Below are 18,725 nucleotides of genomic sequence, written 5' to 3' on the forward strand. Positions count from 1 at the left end.
ATATATATAAAGTGTTGTTTTAAATTGTAGAAAAAAACGTTTGTATTTACTTTTTTATATGTTTGTGCATGTTTGTGTGGATATTTGTAATAAAACTGTACATAGTTCACTGCAATCTCATATTTCTGATTTGCTTTTCTGATTAAACCTCTACATGCAGAATTTATGAGGCATTACAAGTTAGTCCAGCATTTAGTGATGACATGTATAAGCCTTGAATGATACTCTGAGAGCGTATGAGACAGTTTTGAAGCCTGGCTGTGGCCTGGGCGGCTCAGTTTCCCATCACAGTAAACAGTTTCCATCACTGCTCGCGATCTCCAGACTGCTTTGTTACACTGACACTTTGTGGCTCTGTGTATTTGCATGATGATTCATCAGAGGTGCCTGCTGCTTTGCGCTTGTGTGTGTGTGTGTTTGTCTGGGCTGTGCAGGGGCTGAGAAGAAGCCCTCCTGTTTGAACCACTGAGCTACAGGTTAGTAACCTGAATTTGCAGCCTGCTAACCGTAAAGGTATTGAACCATGACTGCTGGCTGACGTAGTAGGTGAGACTCCTTTGGGTGCCATGCATGATGCATCTGCAGCATGCATCACCAAAAAGTGTTGATTATCTGAGGTTTGCCGGCTGCCTGTCACACTTATTGCAGATTTACATTTGAGATGTATAAAAATATATGAATTATAGTCTTTTATATTAATCTACAGTCAAAAAAGTTGCTATACAGGAACCCAGAACAGGGAACTCTGGAACATAAACTTGTATTATATGCAAATATATATATATATATTATTTTTGCATATAATACAAGTAATTAATAGCTGGTACCGGTTTCAGCTATTCCATTCAGCCAGATTCAGCTGTTATTGAATATTAAAATATTAACAAGCTTAGCATCCAATATGATATATATATATATATATATATATGTTATAAAAGAACAAATAAAGAATAAATGTGACCCTGAAAAAAACTTAGAACTTTGTGGCTGGTCCAGTCCAGTGTTAACTCTGTCAAACACATACGAGTATGCTTTCCAAAAAGGGATTCATTTACATTTGGATGATTAATTTTGATAGCTGTTTGGATGAAAAACATGTGACAGATCAAACATTTTTCAACAGCATTAATAAATACAGCACAGACAGAGGAACCATTTGTGATGCAACAAACAAAATAACCACCTACAGATGCATGAATGGTTTCGAAATAAAGTTGGGATTTTTACATTTCACCAATTCGTTTGTCAAAAAATCCATTGTTAAAGGCAAATTTCCTCCAAACTTTTGGAGCACTGCTGTTTCATCCACACTTAAAGTCATTATACGGAGGCGTAGTTTGCTTTAAGTCAAAGAACAAAGACAATTAAAGCTGCAAGCAGCATTGCGGGCCCTCGCGCACCTCGCGATCCGCGGGGTCATCGCAGTCTTCTCTCCTATGCTCTCGTCTCCTATACTCTCCTGTCCTATGCTGTCCTCCTCTCATTTCCACAGATATACAACAAACACATGTTTACAACCAAACTTTCCTGCTACCAGTAGGTGGCGCTATGACCGTATCATCCTATTAGCATATATATCTGTTCAGACTCGGGTCCACAGCAGTAGTGTAAGATTTTGTCCACATTGCATAAAGTGTATGGGTAGTACTGCAAAAAACACAGCGAGTTCCTTTGTAATGGCGAATGGTCAACTTTGAGGCCACTCCCCCGCCACACAGTAATACTTTTGAAAGAGTTTTGGAATGCGTCTATTCCCTATGGTGTCCTGAGTGGACACAGTGAATTTCAGCTCAATTGCAAGAAGTATGTGAGCCGTGAAAAGTTTTGAAGCAGGGTCACAAATAGGCACAAAATGGCCACAAAAGTCAAAATGGCGGACTTCCTGTTGGGTTTGGAGGGGGGGTCCAAGAGACTTTTTTGTGCGTCTTGGGGTGATACACATGTGTGCTAATTCTCATGATCCTGTGTCAAACTGGCCAGCGGGGCTACGCATTAGGGCAATAAATACAGTGAGTTCCTTTGTAATGGCGAATGGTCAACTTTGAGGCCACTCCCCCGCCACACGGTAATACTTTTGAAAGAGTTTTGGAATGCGTCTATTCCCTATGGTGTCCTGAGTAGACACAGTGAATTTCAGCTCAATTGCATGAAGTATGCGAGGCGTGAAAAGTTTTGAAGCAGGGTCACAAATAGGCAAAGAATGGCCACAAAAGTCAAAATGGCGGACTTCCTGTTGGGTTTGGAGGGGGGGTCCAAGAGACTTTTTTGTGCGTCTTGGGGTGATACACATGTGTGCTAATTCTCATGATCCTGTGTCAAACTGGCCAGCGGGGCTACGCATTAGGGCAATAAATACAGTGAGTTCCTTTGTAATGGCGAATGGTCAACTTTGAGGCCACGCCCCCGCCACACCGTCAGACTTTTGTAAGAGTCTTTGAATGCGTCTATTCCCTATGGTGTCCTGAGTGGACACAGTGAGTTTTAGCTCATTTGGATGAAGTATGCGAGGCGTGAAAAGTTTTGTAGGAGGGTCACAAATCGCCAAAAATTAACAGAAATTTCAAAATTGCGGACTTCCTGTTGGGTTTGGAGGGGGGGTCCAAGAGACTTTTTTGTGCATCTTGGGGTGATACACATGTGTACCAATTTTCATGACCCTGCTCAAAACAGGCCAGGGGGGCAGGCAGAAAAACCTATGAAAACACAACATTTTGTGTAGCCAGTAGGTGGCGCTCTGTCAAAGCCTCAATATTGTTGTATAGATGTGTTTAGGGTCAGACTCTGATCATACATGTGACATTTCATACAGATCGGACAGAAAACGAAGAAGTTATAGAGACTTTCTGTGTCCTCAGAAATGGTCAAACTTTGAGGCCACGCCCCGGCCACACCGTCAGACTTTTGTAAGAGTTTTGGAATGCGTCTATTCCCTATGGTGTCCTGAGTGGACACGGCGAATTTCAGCTCAATCCGTTGAAGTATGCGAGGCGTGAAAAGTTTGGCAGCAGGGTCACACATCGCCAAAAATGGCCACAAACCTTCAAATGGCGGACTTCCTGTTGGGTTTGGAGGGGGGGTCCAAGAGACTTTTTTGTGCGTCTTGAGGTGATACATATGTGTGCCAATTTTCATAATCCTGTGTCAAACCGGCCAGAGGGGCTACGCGTTGGGGGCGCTATAGAGCCATTTTTATATGTGCATTTCAAAAGTCAGCAAATTTCAAAATTTTTCGGGCGAATGAAGACCTGAAGACCTGAAGATGGTATCAGATCTGCATGTATGATGGCTTTGGATCAAATAAACCACAGTGGTTTGCCTGTTTAAGGTGGAAATACCTTTAAAAGCCAATTGAACTTAAAGGCGTCATTGGAATCATCAGTCAGCTCCTCCTGACACGTCCACATGACACGAAACAATACAAACGTAAAAAAATGAATAAAAACATCTAATAAAACTTTGCAGGATCCCCGCCCAACACCCCCCCCCCCACCTCCTCCTCTTCACCCCTCCCTCCCCAGCAGTGCCTCTTTTCTGCTCTTTTTTGTCTTTTGCCAAACCCACAGTCAATATAAAATTACCCAAGCCACAAGAGTGAGAGAGAGAGTGAAGGGGGTGGGGGGGTGAGGTTTTTTTTGGGAGGGGGGGAAATCCACATTTTTAAAACATATGCATTTCCAGTTCCCCTTTTGTTCTGTTATTAAAAGCAGCATTTTTTTTTTTGCACCAATCACAGGGGATGCCTCCGCCCGCCGAGTCTCCGAGGCCCACATACCTCCACACACCTGCACTATCTCTCACGCGAGCCATCGCCGTTCAACACAAACAACCTCAACAAAATCATGAAACAAAAATCAGTTTCTTTCTTCTTTTTTTATTGGAGGAGAGTTTCAGGTCCACAACACACTGTTCATTTAAAAAAAGAAGCAAATGTATCAGTTTGAGTTTGGCTAATACAGTATATATAGATCACAGCGTATACAAAGTGCTACTAGTTGACAAAGACAGTATTTCACATATATACAGTTGAATATTTTTTTTAACTTAGAATGAGGAATTTGCACTAATAAAAATAGATTTGTACACTCAGGGAAGCTCTGAGGGGTCAACACAGTACGAGAAACATTTGCTGCCCAGTTGGCACGTCTACCCCACACTTCATTTAAACATTTACATGGCTTCCTTCTTTGACGTATCCCCCACCCCACACACACACACAAACATACACATATATATACTGCAGGTGGGGTCTGTCCTGTCATCATTTAAAAAGAGATGCTGGTGCATGTTGTTTTCACAGTGAGATGGTTCTGCTAAGTTTCAGTGCTACGTTAAGACACTCTCTCCCTCCTTGATCAATAATTGAATAGCTGCAGGACATTTATCACTTCTTTTATGGCTTTTTTTAATAAAAAACTCAGTCTGAAACATGAAGGAGAAGTGACAAGGAGGCGTCTGTTCCAGGACACACCGGAGAGAGCTCCACATCTGCAGTCAAAGGCACAAGTACTGCAGCTAAAACTGGCTTGTTTTACTATTATTGTTTTAACATGGCTTTATATGGAGGCCAGATGTCATGATTAGCAACTTTCTGTCCCAGTTCTTTCTCTCTTTTATTTAAAACCCCGTAATTATCGTTTGATGTGAAATCCATTTCACACCATATGAGTCAACAGGCAAAGAGGATGAAGGCCGTAATACTTGTGCTTTTGTCTGATGTGAAGGAGCACTCTGAACACCCTCCCTGCCCTCCATCCTCCTGTCTGAAAAGATCAAGAGAAGCCTCTTGTTCCGAAGATGTGGTCAAACTCTGTGAGGATGAGCTCCACCGCCTGGTTCTGGTAGACCATGTTCACTGCCATGTTGCCGTTGTCCCTCTCTGGGCGCATAAGGGTCGGCCCGAACACGATGCCGATGTTTTGTGTGGTCATTCTGTTGGCATCTGAATGCTCCAACACACTGCAGAAAGATCGAATGTCAATGAAATTCAAAACACATTTTAATTTTTAGTCCTGAGTATCCAAGTGTCAGTTGGTCCACCGCTCTGGTACCGACTTAAATATCGCAGTAACTAGTGGATGCTGATCCCTGACATTTCCTCAAGTTGACATTTGTGGTGTAGAGTAAAATGTCTGGATGAAGGGTTATGAAATCTACTAAACAATGTCATGTCACCATTGGGAAAGCCTGAATGTGATGAACTTTGTTTCGAAGACTAACTTTTTGTTTCTGTGTCCGATGGGTGTCACCTCTGCTCCACCCCTTTTAGGACACTAACAGCAGACCCTGCCTGACCTGCACCCTCAACTTAAAAATGCCATTCCAGTTCCTCACCACTCCAGCTTGCTACAAAACTGAGTCAATCCCCACAGACCTCAGTACATGTACAGCCTACTACAATAACTGTTTTGGCCTCTACAGGATATCATATAGAATCATGCCTGCCTTTCATTCTGGTGGTCGTTAGAACCAGACTAAGATATTGGATTGTAATATGAAAATGTACTGACGCCCACACGGTTACCGTACAAGACGCTCAGGAGTCATTTCCTGTTTCTGGGTCCATTTAACAAGATAGAAGTGGGTCCTTATTCTATTGCTTCTAAAGAGAAAGAGGTGGATTTAATCTGACATTCTTAGTGATTCTGTTGCTGCATACTCTAGAAACAGAAATGTTCAGCCCATCTGTCACAGGCCGAACATCCTCTGAACATTCTGACATTAAAATTTTTTTCAGCCAAACTCATCAGGAGGAAATTGACTTGTTTGTATTTCAGCAGCACAGGAATCTGTCATCCATTGTTCACTAATGGCCCAGATTAGCAGTGTATGTGTTGCTAATTAGTGCTTCTTTTTGTCAGTTCACAAGATTTCTGACTCCTCACGATAATGTTACCATTTTATACCAGTAGTGCAGCTTCTGATGCGTCATGTTTGTTCTTGTGAGCATGGTAACATTAGCTTTACATTAGTGCTGCAGTCTCATAGACTTGTATGACTTGTGGTAAGGATGTGACATATTTATAATTCTACAAACCCTGTTTGTCTGTTCGTGCCGCGTCAGATCCATGAATCTGGTTTTGACGAAGCAGATTCATGCTCAGAAATGTTCTAAATCCACTGGCTGTATCCACCTATGTTGGTGCGTTTGAGTGTATATGTGTGTGTGTGTGATTGGGGGGGACTCAGGAATGGGTTAAAGCCACAGTATGAGGCATTCTTCTAAAAATGCCATTCCCACCAAGCCACAGAAGCAGCCAGCAATTGCTCAAAACTTCCACATTAAACAGAGAGGAGGAAAAAAGGGAGAGAGAAGAGAGGGAAGAGAAAAAAAATGAAGCGAGTGAGCGAGGAAGAGGCCGAAGAGAGAGAAAAGAGAGAGGTTCCAGTGGTGGCGGCGGTGGTGTTGGTATGCCTTCCAGCAGACGAACCACAAGGCTCCCATGGGACCTTCGAGGCAAGGAGGAGAGCAGGAGGGGGAGGAACAGGAGGAGGGAGGAAAAAAAAGAGAAAGAGACGAGAAGAAGAGGAGGAGGAGGCGAGGAAGAGGAAAAGGAGAAAGAAAGGAGGAGGAAGAGGATGAAGAGGAAGTTAGGAGGAGGAGGAGGAGGTTGTGAGCGAGGGACAGAGGAGGCGAGGGGGGTGATTGAGCTGGGAGATAATAAATGAGAAACAGAATGAGGGGAGAAAGGAATGACAGCGGAGAGAAAATAAGAGAAAGACACAGAGTTGACAAATTCATAGGGCCCACCACACCCTGGCACAAACATCGGCCTCAGAACACGAACGCTCACCCCTGGAGTGGAAGGAAAAACCATAGGCGGTAAAAAACACACATTTTATGTACTGTAAAAGGAACTGGCTCCCAGAACTTCGTACACCATTCATCTTCCTCCAGCCTTTTCATCTTCACAGGGACCCAAACTTAACAACAGTGTGATCCTGGTGCAGCGCTGGCACACTTTGACCACCACGGCCAAAGAATTCCTATGACCAGCTAGGGGAACTACCCCCTCTTGTGGTCAGAGTTAAAAAGAAAAGTTATGAGGAAGAGATTGTTCCTTTCCTACCAGGTCATCTGGTTCACTCCATTACTGCCAAAAACCTTGGTGCATAATGAACTCAGAAACCAACAGAGACAAATAAAAAGCAAATAAAAGACAAATCCTCTCCGTCCTCTCACCGTCTGAGATGGCGGCACATGAACTGCAGCGTGTCGTGGTTTGGAGGAGGCATGTTGAGCACCAGACACTTCAAACGATCCACTTTGTCCATGTAGTCTGACATCTCTGCAACACATAGGCAACATATGTCATCATTTGCGTTCATCGTCATGCACTATTAGCTTCTAAAACCCAATTTACATATCTGTCATCTCATCTGATAGAGCAGGCGTGCGATTATCACCACTGTGGTTTGATAAACAGTAAAGTGCTGATGGAAAAAAACACATACATACATTTATCATAAGTTTTTATGTCTTACATGCAAATTTTGTGTGTAATTTATTTCAAAATGTCACATTATCTTCTGCCTGTAAGTAAAAGATAATATGGACACAGAAGATTGAACACAGTTGTATGTATCTGTGTGTTTAAACTGTGTTGTGTGCGCCTGATGACCTTTTTTGAGTTCAGCACAAACTGCTCTAAATACTACACTAAAACCTTATTTTACTTTAAGTGCGCGTTTGTTTTGAGAAAATATTTAGCCCTACATAACTGTGGCTTATTTGTTAAGATTTACGCTTTCAAAGTAGGCCGCAGAAAGCGTCGGCAGGCCTGTAAAGTATTAAAAAGACGAACGGAAACATTGTTGGTTTAAGTCTTTTTGTGGCGTTGTATGTATGAGAAAAAAAAAACACCGGTCTTATCCTTTAAATTATGGCGTCCAAATTCAAACTAAAATGTAAAGATTTATACTCAAAGATTGTAAAACCATCACTCGACTTTAATTCATCACAGCTCCAGTTTTTGTCAGTGTGTAATTATTCTTCTCGCGCCTTGGGATTCTCGCAATTTTCTTTTATCGTATCCGTATATCTTTCATAATATTTGTATATATATAAATGTGGCATCGCTTTCTGAAGGTGTCCTGTGGATTTAGTGCATTCTACATCTGAGAAATTTTACTTTTAACCACACTTTGACAAAGTGTGAAAACGCCCAAGTGAATTCTCTAACCAAGACTACCCCAGTTTTGACTCATTAAGTCCACAGCAGGGTTGTGAGTGTTGAGAATAATGTGACATCAGAGGAGGAGTAATTATAAGATCATTGCACCATCGCCAGGAAATTAGTAAAAGTACAAAAAGACAAAAGAAAAAAAAAGAAAGCAAACAGTGTTTAATCTCAATTTTAAAGCAGATTTTTGCTCATTTTTAAATACGTATGTTTATGTTCAAAAATGCTGTTGTTGCTGTTGGCACAGTGACTAAGAGCTGAACACAGTCCAACTTCAAACATTCATGTCTTCCTTGTGGTATGCATTTATTATTTATTATTTATGCTATTTATCCATCTTGTAATGCATGAAGCACCAAAATATCTTCTGAAATCACAACTTTATTATTCATAAAACTCCATAGACCTTGTAATAAGAAGTAGTTTCTATCAAACTACACTGTGCAGCTGAAGTTGTACATAACACGGTGATGCCCAACGCAACACAAACACAAACATCCTGCAATTGGAGAAAATAACAATAAAATGTTCCATGATCCATCCATTCATTATCTGAACCTGCTTCGTCCTGCAGTGCAGGGTCACAGGGGGGCTGGGGCCTATCCCAGCTATCTATGGGTGAGAGGCAGGGTACACCCTGGACAGGTCACCAGTCCATCACAGGGCAACATACAGACAGACAACCATTCACACTCACACCTACAGAGTCACCAATTGACCTAAAAAGCACGTCTTTAGAATTTGGGAGGGAGCCGGAGAAAACCCACACAGCCGGGAACCTTCTTGCTGTGAGGGGACAGTGCTAACCACTGCACCACCGTGCCGCCCAAAATGTTTCCAGTGGGCCCTAAAAAACAGCGGGCATATAATGCTTTGTGATTTAAATTTACACACTCCCATCATCTACCCCTTCTCTTTCTGCTTTGGAGCCCATCCCAGCTGTCAATGGGCAGGAGGCTTTTAGGGTCTGCAAACAACCTAATAAGGGGAGAATGTGCAAACTCCACACAGAAAGGCCCCAGTTTTGCTGTGAGGCGGCAGAGTCACACCGCCCAAGTCGACCCATGCTGGCTACTCATCAGTGGAAATGTTATTAGGTTGTATTTGTTTGTTTAGCATGCTGGGTGCATTATTCCTTAACCTTTAGGTCATAATTAGCCTGTCAATCTACATAATTTGAAGGAAGCCCTGCAAGTATTTGCTTGTGTTGCACAAATACTAACATGGAGGAGGACGTTTTCCTAATGTGCTGGTGTGTACTGTGTGAAGTCACAGTAGTCACTATAGTTATGATGGACTAACTTGTATGAGGTGACACTAAAGTGCTGCATGTTGTGGAGTTAATTACATTCAGCGAATAATGCAAACAGTCTCATCACTTACTGACTGTCTCCACGATGTCGGTGAAAAAACCGTAGGGCACCAGGGGCTCAGGAAGCTCACGAAAAAAAAGTTTCAAAGCTCCTGTGATGACATGGATGTCCTCCCACTCGCTCTCATCCAGATTCAGCTTCTCCTCTGAGACAGGGAGGAAGAGGAGGGAAAAGAGGAGGTCAGAGAGAGTGAAATGATGAGTTTGAATTAGCGAGAGTTAGAGTTGCAGCCACGGCATTGTTCAACACGAGCAGAGTGTGAATTCACTTCAGCGCTGAGGCGTAACATGAAGGCGCGCAGCTGCTGGAGGGAGATAGAGATGGTCTGAGAAAGTATGAGCAGAAGCACACACACACACTTTAAACGACAAAGCACGCTCGAAGCAGGACTGACTAATGTTTCTCAAATTGGAAAATAAAAGCCGAAGAATTCAATTTGAGTTGAGTGTCATGAGTGGAGTCTGTAGTATTTGATGATAAGAGACATTATTCAGTGCTGTGGGATCAGAGTGCTTCACTACTCCATTTCATCCACATGGTGGCAGCCATGGACTGTGTGAGGACTTGCTGTACAACCTGCTGCATGTTATTACATCAGAAAACTTAAAGCACAAAAAAGCCTAAGGGACACACATACATTAACCAAATAGTAGCACAACGTAAAAAAAAAAAAAGAAGAAAACTGCCGGATGCTTGTCTGCAGCTGCAGCTCAGCTCTGCATGCCAGTCTGTGGCTGTTTTTTGAGGTGTTCGTCACATTAGGTAAAAAAAAAAGAAAGAAGCAGTCTAAAAAAGATGTGAATGAAAGCGGCTGTTTTCCATCGTTGGCCTGAATCTACCTTGCACCAGCTCCGTTGGGAACATGTAACGACCGTCTGTGGTCACCGCTCGCTCTGCAAAAACCCAACAGTTACTCAGATGGCTTTTCTTAATCGTCCTTTCTTTACCAAAGATGAAGTCATGAGTGATGATTTCAAACAGGTATAGTGTGACTGCGCTGTGAATGGTATATGATATTTTAATTACATTATCTATGCTCAAACAAAACAGCTTCAGATCAGGTTTAAAGTTAAAGCTTAGAGGCTGGAAAAGAACAATAAAAATGTAGTTCCATCTGCTCCTACTTCTCTCAGGCATTTCCCCCTTTTCTGATTTAATCAGTTGCCACAACAACGATCAGTAATAGTCGCCTTCATCCTCACCATGGTTCACCATATAGCGTAGTTTCTGAATCACAGCCAGGTTTCCTGAAACTCTGTAGATGCCATCAGTCTCCAGTCCTGCAACACAGGTGAGGGAGAAAAAGTTTCATAATTGAACTGTCACCTCTCATTATTCAGATTTTAAGGTGGTCTGAGGGAATTTGACTGTTTTCATGTGATGGCAGCCACGCTCAGTCTGCCTGTGGAAAAAACATTTTGCATGACCACATGACCCCATCTATAAATACTTCTAAACTTCCTCTTGACATTTCATACTGGCTTGTGTGATGAAGCAGCATAATTTTATTATGACATGAAATTTCTGCTTTTGCAACACTGGTTTTAATATAAGAGGCTTTAAAACAGGCCAGGCAGTGAAATGAGGAAGGACACAAGACTTTGGTGATATTTGACATTTTTCCTGTTCAGAACAGAAACCATGAAAAGACTGATCAACACTCGCCCGAGTCAGGGTTTTTTAAAAGAATGTAAAATTATTAGCATCCAGTTCTGAAGTTAGATAATCCTTTTCTGCTCTTCTGGTTGAGTTTTTCTGCATTTTAATTACTTAAAGGACCAGAGTGTATGACATAGTGCCATCTGTTGGTGAGGTTGCAGATTGCAGCTAACCCCAGCTATCACCTTTTGTGTAGAACACGGGTGCCCAATACAGCAATAGCGATCGACCGGTGCTCTGGCTTATTAGTTAGCTAGCTAGTTAGCTACTGTGCGCTAACTACCATCATCAGTGACGGGCTGATTAACATTAAACTAAAGTAGAAAAACTTTGCTTGTTGTCAGCTAGATTTATGAGTTAAAATACATAGTAGACATGGGAAATGTCTATTTTTTGTTGCCATTTATTATCATCCATTTACCAGCCTCTCCCTTCACCTTATGCCCACAGCCTGCCCCATGACACAGACTTGACTAGTTGCCCATAACTGGTAGTGGGTAAGCTACATCTGAAAGATGTTTGTACTGAAAATTTAATTTAACTTCAAACTGTCATTTTTAATTTTAAGATGCTTTTTTGATTATTTTAACCTGTACATATATCATGCAATAAAAATGTTGATTAAAGAAATAAAAACACTTCTGTCTGTGGCAAAACCGCACCGGTTTCAGCTTCTTGGATGTGGCTATTTCCTGGTTTTGTATCTGTACATTTTGGACTCTAAAGGGGTTTCTATGACATTGAAATGTGCATTTCACTCTTTTCTGATCGGAAATAATCAATTATTAATCATGTAAAAGATAATTGTAGCTCACATCCAGTACAGTAATTATACAGGACATACTGTGTAAGATTTATCAACATGTCTTCTCTCACTCTGCCCCCATGAGCCATAGCCTTTAATGTAAAGGTCTTGATCTGAACCTACTACTCCCTCAACATATTTAATTCATCAAAACCAGGTTTTTAAAGCCCCCAAACATCGACTTCTTTCTCTGTGTTAAATATTGATGGCTGCATTGTTTCTGAACAGTTTCTAAACAACTCCATTTTCTCTCATTTAGCCTTTTCTCTGGCTGGCAGCTGTCATGGCTTCTTCTCTGAATCTGAACATTTTAGTGTGATATTTTGTCGGCCAATCACAAACGTTTTTCAGCAAATATCTCTTTGATGATTTATGTCACAGAGCTGTGAGAGCTCAGAGCTGCTGTCAAAGTGAGGCTCCAAAGGACGGGGCTCGGGGTGTTTTCTCGTGTTGAGGATCAACATTAGCAGGAGCCTAATGTGTGTGTGTGTGCGTGCACCGACTGTACCTCTCCTCTCCACAGCCTCGGTACAAAGTCTGACGAAGCGAGGGACGGTGCTTCTCTCCCTCTCACAGAGCATCTCCAGACGACAGCCAAACACCTGATCTGAGGGGCGATGACAGATGGACACAAACACACTTTTTAAGTCTGTGAGACATGATGTAAGAGCTCCAAGCTTAAGTTAATCTACTGATAAGTTTGCAGTTCACTGTGGGAGAAAACCTCCACGTTTGACTATGTTCCCAGCAGACGTGTAAGCTCACACTTGATGATGCAATGCAGCCCATGCACTGTACTGTATAGCTATAGGGTTGAAAGGAATCATGCAGCTCCTAACTACCTCACAGAGGATTACACTGTCATATAATATTGATGAGTATTGAATGTGCTATTTAAATGAATAGTAAGGTTACTGCTTCCTATTTTTACAAACGCTTCACCAAATCATCTTTATGAAATAAAAATTATTCAGTGTTTCTGAGGTGTTTTTAGTCCAATTTTGCAGCTGGTTCTAAAAGGGTGGGAACTACCTGCATTCCTTATTTGATCTGACCAATCAGGGCAGACTTAACTTGCACATAACTCATGCCACATCTGACCATGTAGCTGAGGTCAGACACAGATGGTTAAGCTCAATATGATTGTTTTATTATGGAGGTCTATGGGGATCTTTGTCTTAGGTTTACAAGATGCCAGCTCTGTTTATTTAAATGGCAGACATAAAGATTTAGTGGGTCTCAAGTCTCATCTGTGTTCGGTGCGGTTGAAATCTGACTCATTTAACCAGGTTCCTGCTTTCATTGTAGTGTGCAAAACTTTATCAGTTTGAAAAGTTCTTACTCAACAGCTGGGGAGGATTGCACCACACATTCACTACATGATGTGGCATCACTGCAGGATAAATGCTGAGATTTCCTGCCTGCCATTATAACTTTGATGCAGTTCAGCAAAATTTCTTTAACTTAACAAAAAAAAGTCCTGTAAATACTTTATTCAGAAAGCAGGACACAGAACATCTTCCTTTGCTTCTGAATAAAGTATAGATGCAATTAAATGGTTCTACAGCTTCAAACAGAAACTCACCTTTAATGAGTCCTTTCTCCTGCAGTGCGTGCAGAGGAGGTCTCTTTAAGATCAGCTTCTTCAGTCGAGTCTTCACTCGTTTCCTCTCTGTGTTCTCTAGGTTGGATGACGAGCGAGGGACTGTGGATGGAGAGGAGGGGGAAGACAGGGAGGGGAGGGAGGAGGAGGTAAGTGCGGGTCGTTCGGCTGAGGGGCTTGACAGCAGATGAGATGGGATGGTGGTGAGAATGAAAAGCGGGAGCGCTGGGCGACGGCGGAGGTGAGACAGCACTGATGGAGGGATTATCTGCCAGGGCGGCTGTGTGAAAATATAAGTGGGCTGAATGGAGGAGAGGATAGAAGACAGGATGGAGGGATGCAAGAAGCCTGTGTGGAAGTTTAAAAAAAAAAACAGTGATGATGATGATGGAAAGAGAGGCTGTGAGTGGAGGGCAGGGGCGCCTTTCTGAGATGGTTGTTTGATGGAAGGAAGGAGAGATGAGAGGCGTCATGTGGTGATGACTTACGAGATGTTCTCCTCTCATCCTCGTCTCCGCTGTGGTCCAGCATCTCTACGCTGCCAGCTCTTCTCAGAGAGTACAAGAGGACATTGTCTAACGGGTTTTCACGGTCCTGGATATAAAAGTTGAAACATTTTAAGCACTAATTTTTAATAGAGATATACTCTGTATGGTTTAATATGAATGGAGTAGATACGACTTTATACAGTGAGCGGAGTATTTTAGTCCAAAGAGAAATCACTATGAGAGAAGTTAACTGAAAACACATCTGTGTGCATGTGTGTGTGTGTCTCTTACCAGCCTGTCGATGACATTTTGGATGGTGTTGTACCACTCTTTGATCAGAGAGTCCGTCTCTGACTGCAGCAGGAACTCGTTGCCCGTCACTGTCCTCAGCTAAAGACACACACACACACACTACCTGTCATCTTGCTCTGAAACACTCTGGTTCCTCTTCCTCACTAACTAAAGAGTCCTCATGGTAAAAGGAAGCTTTGCACTATCACTTCCCTCAGTGATAAATTAACAATTTACAGACAGATTTTACATTATGTTGTTCAGGTATAGTCTCAGCCCACAACTACAATTAACCCTTTAATCAAGCAAGTACCTGTCTTTCGGTCATTTTTACCTTGAAGACGTTCTTTTTGCTGGACAGGTCATTGGCCCAGTGCAGCTGTGCTCCTCTCAAGTCCACGCTGCTCTCAGGACGACTGTTCCCTGGTTTCTGTTATACATGCACACAAATAGCATGATTTTGGAAAAAAAATTATTTTCAGCACTTCATAGGCTGACTCATCTCTTATATGCTTTTCAAAAAAAAAAAAAAACAAGGTGGAACACTACTTTTTGCCCTATTTGACTCACTCCTCACAGTTCGACCAACATTTAACACCTGCAAAAGGTCTCTGTGATGACACCATGTGCAGAGACAGCTGCCCTTAAAAGACTGTGTCTAATGATAATATAATGGCCACCATACAGAAAAGCTGCTATCTACTACTACTGAATGTACTAACATCACCACAGTGTCCCTGGGCTCTTACCCAACTGGAAGGTGTCTGTGATTTAGGATCCTTGAAGAAAACCAAACTGTTCCCAACCAACACCACCCAGGAAGGACTCCAGTTTTTCCTGCAATCCAACATACAAATAGGTCAAAACTACCCAATGCATTTATATATTTGTATGAAGCACAAACAGTAAAAAAATGTGACCTGACCTCAATTTTCTGCCTCCTTCTGCAATCTTTGTCTTGTTTAGAAGGCCTGCTTTCTCCAGCTCCTAGAGGAACACATTCAAAGAGTTTAAAATACATTCATTGATGTTTAGACTGTCACACTGACACTATCCGTCTAAACAACCAGGGACAGAAGAAAAAAGAGTATGTAAGGACATGCTGAAATTTTAGTAAAGCACCACAGAGGGCTTTTCCACTGTGTAATACACTGCATCCTGAGCAAACCCATTTAACACTGACTGTTGCATCATTCAAAAAATAGCAGGAGGGGGGGCTGCTCTAAAATCTCCCACTGCGGTATGGCCCCGTTTAAGGTGCAGAAGAGAATTATCACTGACTATGAAGTTATAAGTGTTGAGTACAGTATACAAAGACAGTGGGGAACAAAGTGAAGCAGAGAGGTGAGAGGCAATACACAGATGTCCTTATCTGAAGAGGTTGGGATATTTTCAGTACTGAATGACTTAAACTGAAGGAGTTTCAAAAATAATGGTGGTGAAAAAAATATTTTTTTCCTTGTACAGTATGATTATATCAATATCATTGCATAGTATTTTACCTGCACTGTGAATGCATCACCTCAAACAGATGTATGCATCATATTTAGCATATTAACTTTATCTTGTCCTCACACAACACAGCGTTTTCTATGGCACAGACCACATTTACTTTATGCAGTGTATTACCTTGTGAGGGAGCTGGATTCTCACAAGACTCACAAACATCACATGGAGCGAGGCAAAACCACTGACATATGACCAGTCAGCATAATCTAAAAGGACCTCTATTAGACAAATGATGTTTTCAAAGAAGTTCCTGATGGCACTGACTAAGTCCTAAATAAAGATAATTCTAAAAAAAAAAAAAAGGTACTGACCACACGCCCTCGCTGTGGGGGGTTCTCAAAATGTAGTTGTTTTTATGTGTTGTTCAACATTTTTTGCTGACACGTGTCAGCAGCAGATATCACACAACATCTGCTACACTTCACTTTTTTTGTTTTTAAGTCAGCCTGTTTAATTAAACTACAGAACGCTGTACTTTAATGGTCATACAGACATTGTACATACAATACAGTTCTTGTATACCATGCTTTTTACAATGTAAAGGTGTACACTGTGGTAAATATGCTTCTGTAGATAAAACTCAGGGGTTGAATGTTATTATATTTTATACTCTATGCAATCTTAACTTCTTGTCTGTAACAAAAAGAATTTCCCCCTCGGGGATAAATAAAGGAATTCTGATTCTGTCTTCATTAGAAAATGTGAAGTAATGCTTCAAAGTGCATGCACACTGAAAATGTGATTATGTATTGTTATGTATTAATCGTTTCCTTCGCCTGCATGTGGCGTTTCCTCACCGGTGTGCAGCCATCGCTGTCTGGAGAGCTCACAGGAGATGGAGGCTCCACCACGATGTTGGTCACATTACAGGAGTAATCTCTGCACTGCTGGACCAGCTGCAAAACAGGAGGTGGACATTAACTTCCATGTATGCATGTGTATGTGTATGAGTGTGAGTGTTTTCTGTTATATAAAGTTTGTTCTGCATTTCCTCCTCTCATAAGCTTGTGTGTGTGTGTGTGTGTGTGTGTGTGTGTGTGTGTGTGTGTGTGTGTGCTCCTGCTGTGGCACTGAATACCTTGCCGTTCTCAGGCAGGATCATAGACTGGGAGTGGCTGAGCTGCTGCTTGACATCATGCAGAGGGGCAGAGTTACGGGCATCTGTGTTACTCAGTGCTATCGTGCTCAGGGTGTCGGAGGAGGCGGCACGCTGCATGCTCTATAGGGTCAGAAGTTGGGGGAAGGTTGTCAAGGGTGCAACAGGTAAACAAGGGGAGAAGGCAACCTGTGGCTTACTGTGTGCACAGTTAAAATGAAGTATTTTGTAAAGCCTGTGAGAGCTGGTATGTTTGTTTTCTTAAACAATAGAAGAAGCCTTTTCTTTACACTATATTCACTGTATATTTTAGTGCTGATTGTCTTGCCTGAAGCAACCAGAGTTCAACAGTGCAATGAGTGCAGAGAGAAACAATTAAAAATTAGAAACAATAAAGCAAAACAATAAATTGATTTTGCAGTTTAAATGCATTTCAGAAACCATCACAGACACCTCTAACAGACTTTGGTGCATGTGGCCTCGTCTATTTTAAGGGGGCAAGAGTCACGTATGAGAGAACAGAGCACATAGAACAAGAGAAGTAGCAGCTGAGGAAATGTTTGATGCTGGAAAAGGATGCTGCTCAATTTTGGACCAATAATGGAAAACGGAAAACACTGGTGCTAAAACCAAGTAGGCTAAGGTGCATTTACACCACAACTCGTTTGTTCAGTCTTCATTATTTCACAGGTTTTCTTTCCCAGGCTGGGTGTGATCATGACTCAAACAAGCGTGCAAAACGTGTTGATCAGTTAACACTTATTTCACGCATCATATTTTAGTTTTTAACATAAAATCAGGCAATGGGCTTGCTTATACAACCAAAACATTATTTGTTAATAAATATGTTTTTGACTTGACCTTACTGTGATGATTATTATTATTAATTACTTAAGCTTAACAGGGCCACAGTCAGACCAGCGAGTACAGGCTTACACAATCATTCACACACTTGTTTGCCTCTTTGTTAAAATAACGGCCTTTTACATCAATAGCATACTTGTTATCTACTCTTAGTTCTACCCATAGAACAGCAGCACTCATAACACCTTCTGCCATAAGTTGTATGGATCTTGAAACATCCTTCTTTGGACTAATTAAAGAGAGAGTTCATCAGAATCAAATATTCATATTTTTCCTGTGGCTCATCCTGCGTCTACATTGTTTTGCTGTAAGTTGCCATATTTTGGAGCTATCTGCTGAAGAGAATTCTGTCTTTCACACAGGTTGTGAGGCTCAAATGCCAAAAAAATACAAAACTATAGTCCCATGCATGTATGTAAAGAAGTATGCAAGGCCGCCGCACGGGAATGCACCTAGTCACACAACTTTTCATGCAGTAACAGCCATAATTAAGTACCTTTCCCAATCCCTGTAACCTAGTTTCAACAATCAGCCTAAATATCCGTCCTAATGTTTGCCTTCCCTCCATGCATGCAGGATTAGCACTAAGAGCCAAATCTGCTCCTTTGCTAAGAGGAGGCCTTTAAAAGGGCTTTAAAACAAGTGCACCCACACCCCACTGTGATGCAACATGTTGCAGTATGAACTGCTTGGGTAACAGCCTTTTTTCTTTTTACACCATGAGTTGCTATTTCACCACCTTAATATGCATAAATGCTGATCTCTGAGAATCTAAAGAGCATAGCTGGCATTACTTTCATGTATTCTACAGTAATACAGTGCAGATGCAGTTTTTGCAAATCTTAACGCAACTGGGT

General features: G+C 41.8%; 1 protein-coding gene across 3 annotated transcripts in view; it reads right to left on the reverse strand.

The window, feature by feature from the left end:
* Positions 1–3,851: 3,851 nt before the first annotated feature.
* Positions 3,852–18,725, reverse strand: part of arhgap9 (Rho GTPase activating protein 9) — a 36,244-nt gene continuing 21,370 nt past the window's right edge. For 2 of the 3 annotated variants that reach the window (XM_028405989.1, XM_028405988.1), the window contains 14 exons: positions 16,987–17,127; positions 16,706–16,804; positions 15,325–15,386; positions 15,149–15,236; positions 14,734–14,829; positions 14,400–14,498; positions 14,109–14,214; positions 13,603–13,722; positions 12,526–12,624; positions 10,756–10,833; positions 10,393–10,446; positions 9,564–9,698; positions 7,181–7,286; positions 3,852–4,956 (listed from right to left, as the gene is read on the reverse strand). In XM_028405989.1, coding sequence (XP_028261790.1) covers positions 4,770–4,956; positions 7,181–7,286; positions 9,564–9,698; positions 10,393–10,446; positions 10,756–10,833; positions 12,526–12,624; positions 13,603–13,722; positions 14,109–14,214; positions 14,400–14,498; positions 14,734–14,829; positions 15,149–15,236; positions 15,325–15,386; positions 16,706–16,804; positions 16,987–17,127 — 1,470 coding nt within the window. In that variant the 3' untranslated portion in view covers positions 3,852–4,769. The remainder of the gene's footprint in view (positions 4,957–7,180; positions 7,287–9,563; positions 9,699–10,392; positions 10,447–10,755; positions 10,834–12,525; positions 12,625–13,602; positions 13,723–14,108; positions 14,215–14,399; positions 14,499–14,733; positions 14,830–15,148; positions 15,237–15,324; positions 15,387–16,705; positions 16,805–16,986; positions 17,128–18,725) is intronic. The other variant, XM_028405990.1, reaches the window with a different exon arrangement.

Source organism: Parambassis ranga, chromosome 5 (assembly GCF_900634625.1).
Source record: "Parambassis ranga chromosome 5, fParRan2.1, whole genome shotgun sequence".
NCBI lineage: Eukaryota > Metazoa > Chordata > Actinopteri > Ambassidae > Parambassis > Parambassis ranga.